Here is a 19,248-nt window from a genome sequence, read left to right on the forward strand (position 1 = left end):
ATGCAAATTTTTTAAAAAATAATAAAAACTTATGAAAACAACTATATTTTAAAATTTATAATATAAAATAAAATAAAAAAAAAATAAATTGGTTTGCGTGACGCATATATACAGCTACACTTATGTAAATAAACGAAAAATCACGATTTAACGGTTATTGACACACCCCGACCCAGAAAGTCCACTTGGACCCTAAATCGAGCTGTTCTGGCCGACACTTGGAAGGTGACGAAGCCATAAAATGTGATAGAGTGTAGAAAAATGTGAATAATTTGAACCTAAAATTTTTTAATACCAGAGTGCGTTGAGAGAGGGAGCGAATCCATTTCACCCACGATGTCAGAGCATAAGTAAGGTACAGGAGTGTGGGTAAGAATCATACCCTCAAAAATATCCATCAATACTAAGATTCGCCACAGATCCTTATCGATACAAACTCAGCAGCTAAAACCTGGAGGGCACCAAACAGAGAGTGTGAGTAATCAATAAAACCAAGCTTCCCAAAGTTATTACCTCTCTAAAAGTAATGCCCTGAATGTAAAACCCGTGTCGTTTTCCATAAGACAATACAACATATATACATATGTCCAAACCATACTCAGAAATGGCCAGAACCACGGTTTGCCATCAACTCCACCATGCAATAATAAGTAGGCCAAATGAACTTAATCAATACAAAATGATATATCAGTCGGAGTCATCTAATATGACATGTACAACTTATGCATATCTCATCGATCATGGCTAGCATATAAGTCGGAGTTACCTATAGTGACATGTACGACTTATTCATATCTCATCAATCATGGCTAGCATATAAGTCGGAGTCACCTATAGTGACCTGTACGACTTATTCATATCTTATCAATCATGGCTAGCATATAGCTCAATAAGTATACCTGCACACGAGTCGGAACCACCTAAAGTGGTCTGTAAGACAAGACTGGGTGTAAATAAATACGCTCAAGTGCTACAATCACGTGAAGACTATGCGAATAATCGCGGGTCACCTACGAGTCGGAACCACTTAAAATGGTCTGTACGACAGGACTGTGCACCTACCTTGGATCCAAGGTGAGCGTAAGGTGCGGGAGGTGAACATCACGTGAAGGACTGTGCCCTGGCCACGGGCGGGAGCACTAACACCGGGGTGCAGGTTTATGAGCTATATTATATCTCAACACAATCATACTCACTAACATCACTAATATCAACGTGTACTCACCTGAGGCTTACCTGGGCGTCCGCGGCGTCATATAGCACTTCAAAGCATTCACAATAGTCAGGTCCAGGTAAAAATCCATATGAATATGCCATGATGCAATCTAAACCCAAACATTTCATGATATTCCCAAAATATATATAATACGGCGTAACATGTACAATCAATAACACCCTACTCCCAAACTATTTACTTTTGAGGGTAATCATTAGTGATAAGCCCAATTAGACCCTAGTTACATTAACTATCATACTTACCTTTTCTTACTTCAATTTCTTGATTCTTCACGCATTGATTTATGATCAACATTTAATCACCAAATCATAAAGCTAAATCTCACAATTCCCACCAATGTCCCTCACATTGCTCAATTCACTAAACAAGGCTATTGTCTCAATTATTTAATCTCATTTATTATATGGCTGCATCTAATGTCTTGTTAGACTGCCTACGTACCCTAAACAGGGATCAAGCCATTCGTAGTTCGAAATGATTAATTGTAGGTAACAAGCATAGATCACTATAGAAGTGTTTGTGGAACTATCAATTATATGCCTATGAAAGAAAAAGGCCCACTCACCTGGAGTCCACGCTATGATTATCTTGCACGCACATCGAGACATCACAATCTATCGTCGCCTGTGACCAATTATCAAATCACGTCTCAAAGTTTTTACCGATAGAATACATAATTTACATAAAACATATCCTCAAGGACTTTCAAGAATAATTTGAGACCCATTGACCAAAAGTCAACTGTCGATCAAAGATCGACAGTAGGGTCTACAACCCTGTATAGCTCGATTTGGAAGATCCGCATATCAGATTTCCAATCTGCAACTCCCAACAATCCACAATATGTTTCTAGAATAACATATTAAAATTTCATTACGATCCAACGGTTGGATCTCCACCATTTGCCCAAAACCAAGTGGACGTGAACATTTATTTTACTAACTTACAAATTCAATTTGGGAAGATCCGTACATCAGATTCCCGATCCATAAATTCTTATGAACTTGAAATATTACGTATTATAATGTATCCAAGTTTGGTGACGATCCAACGGTCGGATCGCCAATTCACATTTTCATCAAGCAACATATCGTAACGAATTTAGGTTCCAAGGATCAACCTATGTCATTCAAATAACAAAACTGAATTCAAGACATTCGACATAGCCTAAAAATAGTATTGGCGGCCCACTAGCCACGCGCTGCCGCGGGTGGCGGTCGGCCGCCCTGACTCGCCCGAAAATCCAACTATTTCCAAAAATTCTCAAACTTCACCAAAATAAAGATCTCAGTGAGTGGAGAAACTTTCATACCTGCCACGAAGTCCAAAAGTGGACGGAAGATGGTCAATTTTTCCCACAAAGCCGGCGGGTGCCTAAAACTTCCCGACGTCGATTCGTCGTCTACGGTGGTCCAACGGGGTCAAGGTTGGTTGGGTTTTGCTCCTGGGATGATGGGCTACAAAGCCCAAGTGGTGACATCGGCCATCACTTTGCCGATTTGCCGGAAAATCGAAAAGGGTGGCCGGAGCACTATTGATTTTCGTCAACTTTCGTGGCCTCAAACCGCCACATACCATGATTAATCAAGGTGGTTCTTGGGTGGGTTTTGTAGAGGGGAATGAGAGCTTCAAGATGGTGGTGGTGGCATCAAAAAACTCCACCGGAGTTGGCCGGAATCGGCCTTGGAAAATGGGAACTTGTGGTGGGTGTGGGTGGACGGGAAAGCCACTTCACTTTTTTTTTCTTTTTTTTTTTCCCCTCATTTCTGATTTGGCTTCACCCCACAAAGTGGGGATTTAATTTAATTAACACTAAACCTTGAATAACCAATTTCGAACGTCTGTAACTATACCGTTATAATCCGGACTCGCAAACGGCTTTCGCCTATATGTTCGTACCAACGAGTACTGCGAGGATATGCTAAAAGAATAAGTCCCACATCTCTCAAGTCGATGGTCAACAGAAGTCAAAGTCCTTGTCTCTAGGGCAATTTCGTAAATTCACGCTTTTAAAATAAAATAAAAAACGTAAAATTTGGAACGGGTTGTCACAGTTATTTTAACTCTGATTTTGATGAATTTTTATAGTTACACTCCTTGACCCTATATGAATACAATGAATGAATTCGATCTTCAATTTAAAATATTTACACTAATGTATACCACAAAATCTTATGCTATACTTAATGAAAGTATAAATAAACTCTAAGTGTTAGTGAATCTACTGTTTTGATGGGATATGCTTCTACGAAACTAGTTTCAACAATCCAACCGTCAAATTTGTTTGGATATACTTCGAGATCATATACGCCAAAAATGGTAAAAAATAAACATTAGAGATCAAGGAATGGGACAAAACTTTTCGACGGTTATAAACGAAAAATCTTGATTTAACGGTTATTTCAACTCCGATTTTGATGATTTTTTACAGCTGCACTCCTTGACTCTATATGAATATAATGAATTAATTCGATCGTCAATTTAATATACATTTTTCTAACAAAAATCCGATCCAAACTACAATAATATATTTTTCTAACAAAAACTTGATCCAAAGTACAATAATATATTTTTCTAACAAAAACCTGATCCAAAGTACAATAATATATTTTTCTAACAAAAACCTGATTCGAACTACAATAATAAATTTAAAGCTACTTAATAAGTATATATACTGTTCAATTTCTTAAGTGTTATAGGTACAAAATAAAAAAATAAATAAATCGATTTAGACGACGAAATATTTGAATTACGTCGCGCAAAGATTTAAAAAAATAATTTTTTTATTTTTGTAAAGACTTTGCACGATAAACTTTAAAGTTTTGTTGTGCAAAGTGATTTTGCGAGAGAATGTGTTTTTTGTCACGCAAGACCTTGCACAACGAAGTTTATAATTTCGTCGCATAAGGTGACTTTGCACGATGATGTTGTTTCGCCACGCAAAATTTCGTCGCACAAAGTAACTTTGTGCGATGAAGTTTAGAGTTTTGTCGTGCAAAAGTGACTTTGGGCAACGATGTGTGTTTCCTCACGCAGGGTTTTTTTTTTACTAGTGTTGAATACTTGCATATTCATTCATATACTAGAATTAGAGAGTGTTGTAGTGTTTCACTGAGTCTATATGCATGGGACTATTCAATACACAATGGAAAGTATTCTTTTTCTATTTCCCTTTAAAGACAAATCAGTTGAAATGATATCATCAGTATTTGGCGTTAATATTGTTGCATCAAAACAATCTGAATTCTTTCGTTGAAATGAAAGAGAGTAAAATATCAGCAAAGACCTTTTCCTAGTTTCATTTAAGCACACAGCAAGTTAACTAGTTTCTCCAACTGAAACTAATTATCGTCTTAATTACTCAACAAAGGTAGCGCCTGCAGATATACAACATACTGTGACGACTCTTTCAATTGATGAAGTGTTCAAAAACTTGTGTTTACTGTTCGTGTTTAATTCGAAACATGCCCTTAAAACCTGGTCCCCACGGGAATCTGTTGGCTCTATTTTTTAACTCTATCCGGCAAAAATCATGCATGATTTCATGCAGAAGGTCAGGGCGGTTAACTTACACAGACTAATTCACAACAGCAACAATGAGTATTGCAAACATACAAAAACACTAGTAATTTAACCTATTTAGAACTGTTTGGTGTCCCCAGTTATGACTTGGCTTTGTTACGATATATTTAGATCAGAAATATTCTCGTAGTCATTAGGGTATCATGAAATACGTGGTCCCTCATATTTATATTTGATATCAAAGGCGAAGAACAGCTAAATGTGTTTTTAATGTTTTAATCTCAATTCTTCTTTTTAAATCCAATAATAAATGACCACAAGTCTTTGGTTACCTGAATGAAACTCATCTTTATTTAGATGTGTTTAACATATATATTTGGCAAACTACAATATGATCTTTGTTGTTCTTGTTTGGGAGCCCTTTGGTTTAAAAGAAGAATGAGACTTGGCAAATTCTTGGACTTAGTAAGAGCTCTCACTTCAGTTGTTAAGTGCTTTGTCTCTAAATTTATTCTTCAAATATATTAAATAATATGACTTCTTTGTGGTTTTTGGGGACCCAATTGGGTTATTGTAGCTCAAACTGCAATGCTTGACTCCTTCCATCAATTGACCCAAAGGACCCTACCTCATCATTTAAGGCACAAGCTTAATTAAGAGTTTAGCTCGATTGGGTCAGGTCAAACCAATAGCGAAATTTATGTTTGATCTTTTATTTGTGCCTGAAGATACTATTCATTATATAATGTTATGGATAATATCTGATTTCTTGGAAGTAAAGGATGTTTTTTTGTTTTTTTTACTGACAAACCACAGTTTTTTTTTAACACGATTTTTCTTTGATAAATCAGCATCAGTATATATTTTAGTCTTTAATTTGAAAGTAACAAAGAGTTATTCTTTAACCATAAGAAGCTAACAATGTTCCAATATTATAATTCTTTGGGTTGTGAGGAGGAGGGATTCAAGAAGCTGGTCGCGGAGCTTGACTCATCAACGCTGTTATGTATGTTGCGGGATGGGAGAGAGAAGTTGATGTGGTCATTGAGAGTATTATTGTTGATACTTTACAATTAACTTCACAGTTAGATTTATTTAAGCTTTGTATACTCATCGACGTTGTAATGGAGTTGTGCATTTAATGACTTCTTTTGTAAGTAACGCATTCTTTCGAGTGATTATTTAATATTCATGCGAAAGAGGTAAACAGTATTATAACAATCTAATCAAAATCTCTATCGTTTGTTAAAAAAATAAAGGGTTGTGATATCCACACATCCCATTTTACTTCTCACACATCTTTTTAATTTTTGGCCGTCGGATCGGATGAATTGAAGAAGATCAACGGACATAAATTATCAAGAGGTGTGTGGATAGCACACCCCAAAATAAAAGTTGGGTTGTGCAAACTGATGCCCCACAAGACAAAACTGATAAGAAAGTTCTGAAATTTAATGTTTTACTTGAAAATGTCTACTTGCGTGAAAATGTAGATCTAACATTAAATTTCAGAACTTTCTTATCAGTTTTGTTTTCCAATTGGCAATTAACTCAGACAAAGAAATATATTAAAGAGCTCCTGTCCCTATTGGACTTTATCAATTGGACTAGTCGAGGCAGACTCAGCACTCTCACAAATTAACTCAACTCAAAGGAAATGAGACATTTTTTTGTTCCCAAAAGCATCAGGTCTAATTTTTGTACTAAAATATTTGTTTTTAGTTAAAAATATAAAAGAAAAAGAAAAACAATGTTTCATACATCCCTACACCAAGAAATAGTTGATTATATTTATATTCTATTTTGCAATTCTACCATTAAAGATTATACGTGTTGGTGTAATGTTGGCTCAATACAAGTCAAGAACCTATGTGAAGAGAATCTCATATCAAAAAGTAAAACAATATAATTCAAGGTTTACTTCTAATTGCATTAAGGCTTTTTGTGATAAAATCACATGTACACTTGAAGTCTATCAATAGGGCTTCATATTAACCATGATATCAATTCTAAATGGCTAAATTGTGAACGATATGGATTCACAGTTGGATTTAGCAGTGGACACTTATGAAGCTCATGGCACCACAATACGTATCATGCAAAGCATATAAACTTTTAATTTGTACATCGAGACATACTAACTTCTAGGTTTTTTTATAAAATGATCATTGATATTGGCATGACTCATCACTTTGATCCGTGAGATTTAAAATCGATAGAAGTGGTCTCTGAGATTGTCCACCGTTAATAATTTTGGGCGTTTCATGAAAAACTTCATTAAATTGATATTTTTGTCAAATTAACCCTTGCACTTGAACAGTGATTTCTTCAATTTAACGGATATTTTTCACAAAAAAAAGAAAAAGAAATGATTGACGATGGACAATCTCAAAGGCTACTTTTTTTCGATTATAAATCTCAAGACCAAAGTGAGGAGTTATGACAATCTTAGGGACCATTTTGACTAAAAAAACCTAACTTTTATAAAGCTCCTGACACGGCTCATACTAAAAGTTAAGCATCGTCGAGATAAATCAAGAATTCATGTGCGAATTAAAAAAAAAAAAAATAGTACGTATGAAATGGATTGTTATATGTTCATTTTAACCTGCGTACGTATATGATACGATAATCAGTAGGCAATTTACAATCGTAAACGTATTTGAATTGAAGAAAAATAAAATATGTCTACTACTTCACAAAAGCAACAACAAAAATAATTTGTACCATGTTATTGTTTCTATCTCTCACAACAATGTGAAACCCACTGGGTCCAAGAGAATTTTGTACATAAAACAAGACAATATAATCATCAACGAGCCATTTTTTGATTTATCCGACACACTACATCAAATTTACATAAGGATAATGCTAGGGAGATGATCTAAAATTTTGTAGATTTGAAAGACAATGTAACAACAAACCATTTGATATATCTAATTTGTACCGCATTTATTAATCATTTTACATGGTTATTAAGAATAAACGATATCTATGTATGTTCGAATAATTTGTATTATAAAAGTGATGAGTAATGTAACGCGTAAAAGTGGTCTAAATAACAACACTTGTATACAATGGAGCTTCATGTAGACATTTTACTTGAGCGTAATTTTTGACTTTGTAAATGCGTTAGTAAAATTATTAAGCTAATCGCCCAGGGCCTTCTATATTTAATTTGGGCCAATCCTCATTGGGTTGGTTTCTAGTTGACCTTTGAATTAAGGGATCAGATCATGCATGACCTAAATGTGCATGCTAAACCCTAATTAATTAATCACCAAATGATGTTCAAAGCTTTTAGTTTTGAGTATAATAACATGATAAGCACATCGAATGCATTCTCAGTGTGAACAACAACTAAACTAATATCAATCAATGTAAAACCAAAACTTAACTCATTCAAAAGAGTTAGAAAGATACCAAAGAAGGTAGGTCAGAGTGGAAAGGGCTCTGGTCGCTTAAGCAAGTGATCTCAGTTTCAAGCCCTTGTGGATGTCGAAAACTTTCTTGGGAGAGGTCCCCACATATGCGCCTGACCATACCTCGAAGGATTAGTCCTGGGCTTTGCCTGGGGACACCTTGGGAAACCTAAAAAGAGTTAGAAAGGTGTAGATCAACTGCAACCTTGATAAAATATTGTATGTTGTGTCAATTATCAAAGCGACGGACGGGGCCAAATTTGGTAATTATCACTGGCACAATACGTTAGGTGCAGAGTTTTATTACAAAGGGCCTCAATATAGTTGGAGTGAGGTTAAGATATTTAAACTCTTCTTTTCTCAAAGATATGATCGATGTGGGATATTTCAACAGCTTGTGCCGCGCCTTACCTGGAATACCAGCGGTTTGGATTACGTAGAAAAAGTCTCTCTTTGCTTCTTCAATCCTCCTATTGATGACCTTGACAAGTGGAATGCCACAATTTCCTGGTCACTTCGTCTCTTATGTTAATGCATTGTGCAATATCATTCTACTGAGCTGGTTCTATCTACTGCCATGCATAATTCTTACCCAACTTTTAGCTACTCCCTAGTTTCATGCGAGCCAGCATCCGAGAAAATATAAAGCAACACCCTTGTTTTTGAGTCAACATCCTTCCTGGTTTGGGTAGGCCTTTAACAAGCTCAGCCATACTACTAGTACTTTTCAAGGCTAATATTCCTAATATTTGTATTTGTGTACAAGCAATATTGATTTATATGTAACTATTTTGTACACAAACATGCTTCACTGAAAATAGCCTAGATTCTTGTGGATTGCTCTAAAGCTCTACAGAAATATCATAGACTATTGGCATTCACTCCTAGTAAACTTCGATACTTTCCAAAAACTAGTTCTACTAAAACAAACTCAAACAATGATGGTAGTTAAATATTCAAGGGTTACTTTATTTACTGGGAGTTATTTGCTAAAAGGAGTTTTTCAATATGGAGAGTCTTCGATAATACAGTATACAAGACATATGCGAGTTGTGCTCTTTTGACTTTGGCCATGCTTTTATCCCATTGGGCAATGCTTTTATCCCATTGGGTTTCCCCTACAAAATTTAAGCAAGGCAACATTATGCGCGTCTAACACCTTATCAATGTTTAATAAAACATTGCGCTTGATTTTTTTCTAAGTAAGGTCTTATCGAGACAACTATCATTGATTAGTGGACATCGAAGGGGAGTGTTGTAAATACTATTAGTTATGTGGATGTCCACGTAGGGCCAGTGTGTAATATGTAATTAATTAGTACCATGTAAATCCTAAGCTTATAAAGAGGCACTCTAATGAAAAGGAAATGATACTCTGATTTTCTCCATCCAATCTCTCTTTCGTCTCTCTATTTTCTTTGGTTCTCTCTTCCTCTATATTATATTTCCAAACATGTTACTATTTGAATATGCAACGGTACAGTTGATAGCTTTCAAAATTAAAGGTGGTGACCTTCATTTCCATAAACCAAATGGAACCCACGAAAGGAGGCTATTATTTTGTGATACATATTCACAAACATATGCATCTTTTAAGTCAAGAAATGGCTCTTCACAACAAGTCACATATTTTGAGGAATGACTCTTCAATATTTATAAATAGGTTAGTCTTCTTGTACTGACCAAAAAAAAAAAGAAAAAGGTTAGTCCTCTTGTAGTTATGAATAGCTTGAATACTTGCATATTCATTCATATACTAGAATTAGAGTGTTGTAGTGTCTCATTGAGTCTATGGGAGTATTCAATACAATTGTAGTTTTTCGGAGCCTTCTGGTTTAGGGTGCTAATATTATTAGGCTGCGATCGTTGTATCCTAAAAGAGAAATGTTGATCGATCTTGACCATCGTAGTGAGGCGTAAAACTTGTCTTAGGAACAAAATGTTGAACATTGCGTTGACCAATTTCATGTTTTTATAACTCATATTCATTTGCATTTTAGGATTGTATTTGCTGAAGAGCTTACAAGTTTTTGGTATATAATTGTATAAATTATTTCTTGATTTCCTTTATGATTAAATATTGCAATTAGACCTTTTTTTTCCAACAATTTCATCACAATGGAAAGTATTCTTTTTCTATTTCCCTTTAAAGACAAATCAGTTGAAATGATATCATCAGTATTTGGCGTTAATATTGTTGGATCAAAACAATCTGAATTCTTTCGTTGAAATGAAAGAGAGTAAAATATCAGCAAATACCTTTTCCTAGTTTCATTTAAGCACACAACAAGTTAACTAGTTTCTCCAACTGAAACTAATTATCGTCTTAATTACTCAACAAAGGTAGCGCCTGCAGATATACAACATATTGTGACGACTCTTTCAATTGATGAAGTGTTCAAAAACTTGTGTTTACTTTTCGTGTTTAATTCGAAACACGCCCTTAAAACCTGGTCCCCACAGGAATCTGTTGGCTCTATTTTTTAACTCTATCCGGCAAAAATCATGCATGATTTCATGCAGAAGGTCAGGGCGGTTAACTTACACAAACTAATTCACAACAGCAACAATGAGTATTGCAAACATACAAAAACACTAGTAATTTAACCTATTTAGAACTGTTTGGTGTCCCCAGTTATGACTTGGCTTTGTTACGATATATTTAGATCAGAAATATTCTCTTAGTCATTAGGATACCATGAAATATGTGGTCACTCATATTTAGATTTGATATCAAAGACGAAGAACAGATAAATGTGTTTTTAATGTTTATATATATATATATATTTGGCAAACTACATTATGAACTATGTTGTTCTTGTTTGGGAACCCTTTGGTTTAAAAGAAGAATGAGACTTGGCAAATTCTTGGACTTAGTTAGAGCACCACTAGAAGAAAAAAGGTCATCCACGACGGTGGATGTCCGTTGTAGATCGAAATCCACCACGTACGCTCTACCTGTTAGTATTCTGGATGTGATAAAAAGTTTAAACTTTTACCACAGCCAAAGCACGTTGTCAATACAGACTTAGCCCATAATAGATTCGAATCTAACCCCACGCGCTAAAACCATTGTGGACCATTAATTAACCACGGCTAATGCCCATTATAAAAAGTTCTCCAAAAATTTAAAAAAAAAAAATCTACTTAATTAAAAACAATATATAAATTGACTATATATATATATATATATAAACCCACAAAATTGCAAATTTACTATATTACAATAAAATTTTAAATTATCACATGTTCAAAAAGAATTACAAGCATTACACTAAACTACAACAAAATCACCTATAAAACCAATGAGCTGTCCTAAGAAATATGAAACTATCTATCAATTATGAAATACGCCTCCATTTACAAGGAAATTGTCACTTAGAAGCCTTGAACACCTCCAAACAAATTCCTTTCAAATTTGCAGTTGCCCACCCATGTACACATTTCAAATTTGTAGTTTCCTGTTGATGTAATAGCTGACATTGGAGTTATGAACCCCCATCAATTAGAACCACCAACGACCTTTGAGATAAAACAAGAAAAAATATATATCTTAGAAAGCAAACTCATGTCTCAACTCAAGGACATGATATACAAAAAAATTTAATACATCAAGTCAATTCCCAAAAGGCAAGCAATCCATCATCTAAGTGATCTAAAAAATGTCCAAGTACCGATTATCCAAGGATATACTTAACTACTGAGACAGGCAGGGGATCAACAGGCAACAAATGCTGAACCCTGTGGATAAACTAAACCCCAGTCCAAACTTCTGATCCAAACACAATCCAAGATCCAAACTTTAAACAAAATTGAAACCCTAACAATATCAACCCTGAGATAATTTACAGAGCATATTGAAAACAAAGCATTTGTATCACTGAATTACTGATTAAGCTCCGAATCCGAACCAGGACCCAGACCTCAAGTTCCGCCACTAGATCGGTGGAGGTACAGCTTGCCGAACACATGAAGAGCCGTGATGAAGCCAATGAGGTAGAGGCTCATGACGACAACAGTCGGGGTACTAGCAGATTGACGAAGATCGTTAAGTAAAAACTCAGAGGGCTGAGAAGCTCACCATTATTACAGTTTTCTCAGAGAAAAAAATGAAAATCAGAAGTTAGAGAGAGAGAGAGAGAGAGAGAGAGAAAGGAATATTCCCAGATCAAGTACGAAAGGGAAGATAGATCAAGGGGTAAATGAGAGGAAAATGGTGAATAGGAAAATTTGTAGATGGCTAAGAACGGGTGGGGAGTTTTCATGTCGGCACTGGGAGGTGGGAGTCTGCCCAGAGAATAAAGAGGAAGCCACAAGAAATAGGACTTCAGAAGGATTTCACTTAAATTTTGGGAAGTTTGTAATCCCGCTTTCTGAATTTTTTTTAATAATGTGTGTAATTCTACCACACTTAATGCTCGTGGTAGATAAAAAAAAAAAAAAAACTAATGAAAAATGATTTGAAAACTTTGAGTTTTAACTATAAGAACAAAATAAAAGATAAAGTGAATAGTATCAGAATTGACTTTTTAGTGTAAAAATATAGTTTTCGTTAAAGTGAACAGTACAAGAGATTTTCGATAAAGTTTCCTAAAAAAATATCCAATGTGGTTACGAACAATATACCACATTGAAGGCCCGTGGTGGTTTAATATTTTTACAACGTGTTGACTAAGTCTGTGGTATTAGATTATTTTATCATAACAGGTCACTATTTATTCGTTGTAAAATATTATTATCCACAACGTGTTCACTAAGCCCGTGATGAATATTCACTTTTTATCACGCTCACATAAAGCCTGTGGTAGAAGTGTCGATCAGTTGTTAAGTGTTTTGTCTCTAAACTTATTCTTCAAATATATTAAATGATTTGACTTCTTGTGGTTTTTGGGGAAAGGGATCCTCTCCGGATCCTTTCTACCAAGTTCACCAAGGTTTACAAATCCGAACTTTTGAAATTTGATTCAACGGTTACAAATAAGGGTTCACTTTAAAAGTGATAATAACTTTAGCCGTTGGATCAAATTTTAAAAGCTCGAATTTATGACTTTGATAGATTTGGTGTAAGGGATCCGGAGAAAATCCCATTTCAGTTTTTGGGGACCCAATTGGATTATTATAGCTCAAATTGCAATGCTTGACTCCTTCCATCCATTGACCCAAAGGAACCTACCTCATCATTTAAGGCACAAGCTTAATTAAGAGTTTAGCTCGATTGGGTCAGGTGATCAAACCAACAGTGAAATTTATGTTCGATCTTTTGTTTGTACCTGAAGATACTATTCACCATATAATGTTATGGATAATATCTGATTTCTTGAATGTAAAGGATGTTTTTTTTCACTGACAAACCACAGTTTTTTTTTTTTTAACACGATTTTTCTTTGATAAATCACGTAAGTATATATTTTAGTCTTTAATTTGAAAGTAACAAAGAATTATTCTTTAACCATAAGAAGCTAACAATGTTCCAATATTATCGTGTTAATTCTTTGGGTTGTGAGGAGGAGGGATTCAAGAAGCTAATCGCAGAGTCTGACTCATCAACGTTGTTATGTATGTTGCGGGGTGGGAGAGAAGAGCTGATGTGGTCAGTGAGAGGGTATCATTGTTGATACTTTAGCTTCACAGTTGGAGTCATCTGAGCTTTGTATGCTCATCGACGTTGTAATGGAGCAGTGCATTTAATGATTTCTTTTGTAAGTAATGCATTTTTTTGAGTGATTATTCAATATTCATACGGAAGAGGTAAACAGTGTTATAACAATCTAACCAAAATCTCTATCGTTTGGAAAAAAATAAAAGTTGGGTTGTGCAAACTGATGCCCCACAAGACATTGAAAATGTAAGCCCTTCTTCCATACACTACTTGAAAGTGCCTAATTGCGTGAAATGTAGATCTAACATTAAATTTCAGAACTTTCTTTTTCTTATCAGCGCCTTTTTTTTTTTTTTTTTTTTTTTTTTTTTTTTTTTTTTTTTGAACCATTGGCAATTAACTCAGACAAAGAAATATATTAAAGGGCTCCTGTCCCTATTGGATTTTATCAATTAGACTCGTCCAGGCAGACTAAATGAGACCTTTTAATTTGGTTCCCAAAAGCATCAGGTCTTTGTATACTCGAATATTTGTTTTTAGTTAAAAATATAAAAGAAAAACAGAAACAATGTTTGATACATATCCCTAAACCAAGAAATAGTTGATAATATTTATCTTCTATTTTGCAGTTCTACCATTAAAGATTATACATGTTGGTGTAATGTTGGCTGAATACAAGTCTAGAACTTATGTGAAGAGAATCTCCTAATCAAAAAGTAAAACAATAATTCGAGGTTTACTTCTAATTGCACCAAGGTTTTTTGTGATAAAATCACATGTACACTTGAAGTCTATTAATATGGCTTGATATTAACCATGATATCGATTCTAAATGGCTAAATTGTGAACGATATGGATTCACAGTTGGACTTAGCAGTGGACACTTATGAAGCTCCTGGCACCGCAATATGTATCAAGCAAAGCATATAAACTCTTAATTTGTAGGTCGATAGATACTAACTTTTAGGTTTTTTAACCAAAATGACCATTCAGATTGGCATGACTCTTCACTTTGGTCTCTAAGATTTAAAATTGGTAGAAGTGGCAGCTGAGATTGTCCACCGTTAATAATTTTGGGTGTTTTGTGAAAAACTTCGTTAAATTGATATTTTTGTCAAATCAACCTTTGCACTTGAACTGGTGATTTCTTCAATTTAATGAAGATTTTTTTTACAAAAAAAAACCAAAATGATTGACGATGGACAATATCAAACACCACTTTTATCGATTTTAAATTTCAGGACCAAAGTGAGGAGTTATGACAATCTTTGAGATCATTTTGACTAAAACAACCTAACTTTTATAAAGCTCTTGACACGACTCATACTAAAAGTTAATCATCATCGTGACAAATCGAGAATTCACTTGCGAATTAAAAAAAATAATAGTACGTATGAAATGGGTTGTTATATTCATTTTAACTTGTGTACGTATATGATCCGATAATTAGTAGGCAATTTACAATCGTAAACGTATTTGAATTGAAGAAAAATAAAATATTTCTACTACTTCCCAAAAGCATCAACAAATATAATTTGTATATCGTTTTCTGGGTCAATGATACTTTTTTTGGGGTTTTTTTTTAACTTTAATCCTTCAAAAAGATTGAAATTTAAAATAAATCTAGTGTTAGATTACATATTAATTATAATTCCTTGAAGTGTCCTTAATTCAAAATAATTAATGTGCATTTTATTTAATGTCACCCATTAAATATATAAATTTATTAACATACAAATTTTAATTTATTTTTTGACCAAAAAAGAGTTTTCTAATTTATTAAATTTATTTAACATTCTTCAAACTTGAAAGATTCAATTAATGTACCTAAATGTTAGTACCGAAATGTATTATATTGATCTAATGTGTTTAAATGTTAGTACCAAAATGTATGTACCTAAATATATGCACTAAAATGTAATATATTAAATTAAATGTATGCACCGAAATGTTAGTACCTAAATGTATGCACTGAAATGTATTATAATGAATTTAATGTACCTCAATGAAGAAGACAATGTACATCGAAATATATTGTATAACAAAAATTAGTTTATCTAAATGTTTACAACAAAATATATTACGATAAATGAAATGAAAATTATAAATGAAATAAAATTAATATATTAAAAATCAGAAAGAAAAAGAGAAATAATTAAAAAAAATCAAAATATAATTAATAAATGAGCTTATTAATATATCAAGGGACTAAAATTATATTTTGATCGTACTCATGGTTTTAATCTAAAAGTCATCTTTGCCAAGGATTAAAATGAAGTTTTCTATTCTTTTTTTATAGTATATGAAGCAGAATTTGCATTGTTTCTAAAGAACGTAGAGAATGAGGTAGATGAAGAATGAACCTTGATTACTTAGACAAGACATGAAAAAGAACAAAATTTGATTACCATGTCCAGACGTTGCAACGGAAAATCAAAGAGAAATGTTTAGTTCACACATCCATTAGCAGAAATTAAGATTAAAATAATTTACTCTGTTAAATAAAGTCGCTAGCTAGCTTTACAGAAGCCGATGAATTATAATTCAAGCAATGAATAAAATAAGAAAATATTTAGTAGAATATTTGAAACAAATTGTTTCTGGAACAAAACGGGACAACGAGGGAAAGCAATTCCTTCGGGTTGGATTTTACTTTCTTGCACGTTAATGTCAAAGTTTCGTCTCCAAATTTTAAATTAATATTAAAGGTCTCCAATTAAAATACAGAGATTAGTGAATAATTAAGCCTGAAATGACCAAATCTAATGTTGATTAACTCGTGTCCTAACCTGCATGGATGACCTACGACCTTGTCTACATTTTGGTGATGATTCCACTGAGCGATTAAACTGACGATAATTATCATGTTCTTTTGCAAAGATGCACTTTTTGGAAGCATCCACGATATTAACCACTGCATAACCAATCTCAAATCCTCAAAATTAGCTACAATTGAGCATAAGACGACAAAATGATAAACATATACAACACTATTAGAAGAATTGGTTTGGGGTTGTTATTATTATTTTTTTTTTTTTTGGTAGGAGTTATGCAGGCATGAAAAAAAAAAAAAAAATGTTGGCAGTGGAGAGAGAGAGTCTCTGTGTGTGTTTAGAGAATCATGATTGGGTGACATGGCCGAGATTTAGGATATTAAAACAAACAGTTGTTTGTTCAAAATTACTTCAATGCCTACATTTCTTTCTTTTCTTACAAATTTTTTTCAGTTATATATCAAAGATTATAATTATAATTTCATTAGTTTTGGGTTGATAAAGTGAGTACTATTAATATGTGGTCTAGATGGTGCTAAATTACAAAATAACCAACACATATATCTGAAAACGAAAAATAATTGTTAACTTTGATACATTATATTTTTAACTGGATTGTGTTTATTTTCCTAGATAATCTTTTTCATGAGATATAAAAATATGTGGGATTGTTTCTACTACGTGTTACTACATGATAAGATGTGTTTGGAAAATGAAAATCATCATCGAGTATGCATGTATGTTTTGAACTGGTTCGGATAAAAAGAAAAATAATTCAAAAATTAGACTCACAGGCACACATCTTAACTAGAATTATTAAAACTCACAAGAAAAAGACAACGAGATCAGCCTAAGAGCACCCTATTGCTCCATCAATTACTTGAAATGAAAGAATGAAAGTGAGATGACGCATCCAACGGTGGATAGGACTAAATGGGCCCCACAGAAGAAAAGGTCATGGGATGCTTCGAGCCCTTCCTCATCGAACCTCAGCATGAAGGTCGTCTCCTTTTTGTCCACCCTCGGCCACTTGTATATAATATATATCCCCACGCCCTCCCCATCTTCCATTCCACTCCCAAATCTCCACTCTCTGCAAAATATTCAAAACCTCTCTCTCTCTCTCTCTCCTCCCTCCCTTTTTCTCTCTCTACAACTCTCTTAGAGCTCAGAGATTGATAGGAAAAATAGATACTTGCTAAAAAAATTGTTATCAATGGCTTTAGATCAGGTCTCGGCGCTCGAGCTCATCAAACACCATCTTCTCGGAGAGTTCTCGCCGGTGAAGAGCTGCGCCACCGAGCCCAGTGACCCCGGTTCCAGCTTCACCCAAAACCAGTGGAGTCCAGAGGACAATTCTGACCTCTCCAGGTCCCAATCCGAGTCGTTTTGCTCCAAATCATCTTCCACTTTCGACTCCTCCATCGAAATCTTCGATTACTTGGACTCCAGTGACATCTTCGAGTTTAACTCCGCCGGTTTCTTTGACTTCGAAGAAAAACCCCAAGCAATTGACCTCACAACTCCTAAATCCACAAATTTGAGTTCGCAAAACTCGTTCGAGTTCGATTCAAAGCCTCTAGTCAGCGACGATTACTTTGAATTTGAGCAAAAGCCTCAAATTCTGAAGCAAACGGATCCGAAACCCGCCAACTCGATCCGAAAGCCTGCGCTCACAATCTCGCTCCCGAATAAAACAGAGTGGATCCAGTTCGCGAGCTCGGACCAGGCGGCCGTGAAGCCGGCGACGGTTCAGAAAGCGAGTTCGAACGAAGAGAAGAAGAAGAACTACCGGGGAGTCCGACAAAGGCCGTGGGGCAAGTACGCGGCGGAGATCCGGGACCCGAACCGCAGAGGCTCCCGGGTCTGGCTGGGGACCTTCGACACGGCGATAGAGGCAGCAAGGGCATACGATCGAGCGGCGTTCAAGCTCCGCGGCGCCAAATCGATCCTCAACTTCCCGCTCGAAGCTGGTAAGGCCGAGCCGGTCGCGTCCGTGGAGAGAAAACGACGTCGTCAGGAACACAGAGAAGATGCGAAGGCGGTGGTGGCTGTAAAGAAGGAGAAGTTGACGGAAACTCCATTGACGCCGTCAAGTTGGATGGCGTTCTGGAAATCGTAGAAGGAGGACGTGAAAGGAGTTTTTAACGTGCCTCCATTGTCGCCGTTATATCCTCATCCAGCCGTGGGTTGTCCACAGCTTATGGTCGTATGAGGGATTTAACGTTGGTGTGTGATAAGAAATTAGAAGCTGGTTTTTTATTTTTATTTTTTTGAATTGACTAGGAAAAAAGAAAGTATATAATTGATGATATAGGTGCGTGAGATTTTCCGACAACGGAGACGGCAGTTGTTTGAATAAATCTTGATCTGGTGGGACAGTGGGTGTGATGATTGATTTGATATGTTCTTGTCACTTCTGTTTACTTGAATTTTATTGGGTTGAACATTTGAGCTTCTCGTAAATAATTTTATTTAAGGCTCCACTTTAAACAAATTTACGCATAATAACTTCCATCCAAAACTTTCTTATCAAAATACCATGAAAAGAAAAGTTAGCATGTTTGCTACTCTCTTTGAATCTAATTTATCTGTGAGTTACTTTTTTTTTTTGGTCAAATTTTATCTGTGAGTTACTTAACACCCAATGGTTTTTTAAACAAAAAATTGGATAAAAAAGGATATCAATTATTT

The 19,248-nt window shown here is 34.9% G+C and overlaps 1 protein-coding gene across 1 annotated transcript; it reads left to right on the top strand.

Moving 5' to 3' along the window:
- The first annotated feature begins 17,648 nt into the window (after positions 1-17,648).
- On the top strand, positions 17,649-18,935 carry LOC103958541 (ethylene-responsive transcription factor 5-like). Its single transcript, XM_018650454.2, has one exon. The coding sequence runs from the start codon at positions 17,771-17,773 to the stop codon at positions 18,674-18,676; it is 906 nt and encodes a 301-aa protein (XP_018505970.2). The 5' UTR covers positions 17,649-17,770; the 3' UTR covers positions 18,677-18,935.
- The last annotated feature ends 313 nt before the right edge of the window (positions 18,936-19,248 follow it).

This window comes from the organism of the source record quoted next, unplaced genomic scaffold, assembly GCF_019419815.1.
Source record: "Pyrus x bretschneideri cultivar Hongxiangsu unplaced genomic scaffold, Pyrus_bretschneideri_v1 Contig34, whole genome shotgun sequence".
NCBI lineage: Eukaryota > Viridiplantae > Streptophyta > Magnoliopsida > Rosales > Rosaceae > Pyrus > Pyrus x bretschneideri.

What these genes read in the sequence shown, in the direction of transcription:
- LOC103958541 (XM_018650454.2), top strand. Translation starts at nt 17,771, where the DNA reads ATGGCTTTAGATCAGGTCTCGGCGCTCGAGCTCATCAAACACCATCTT.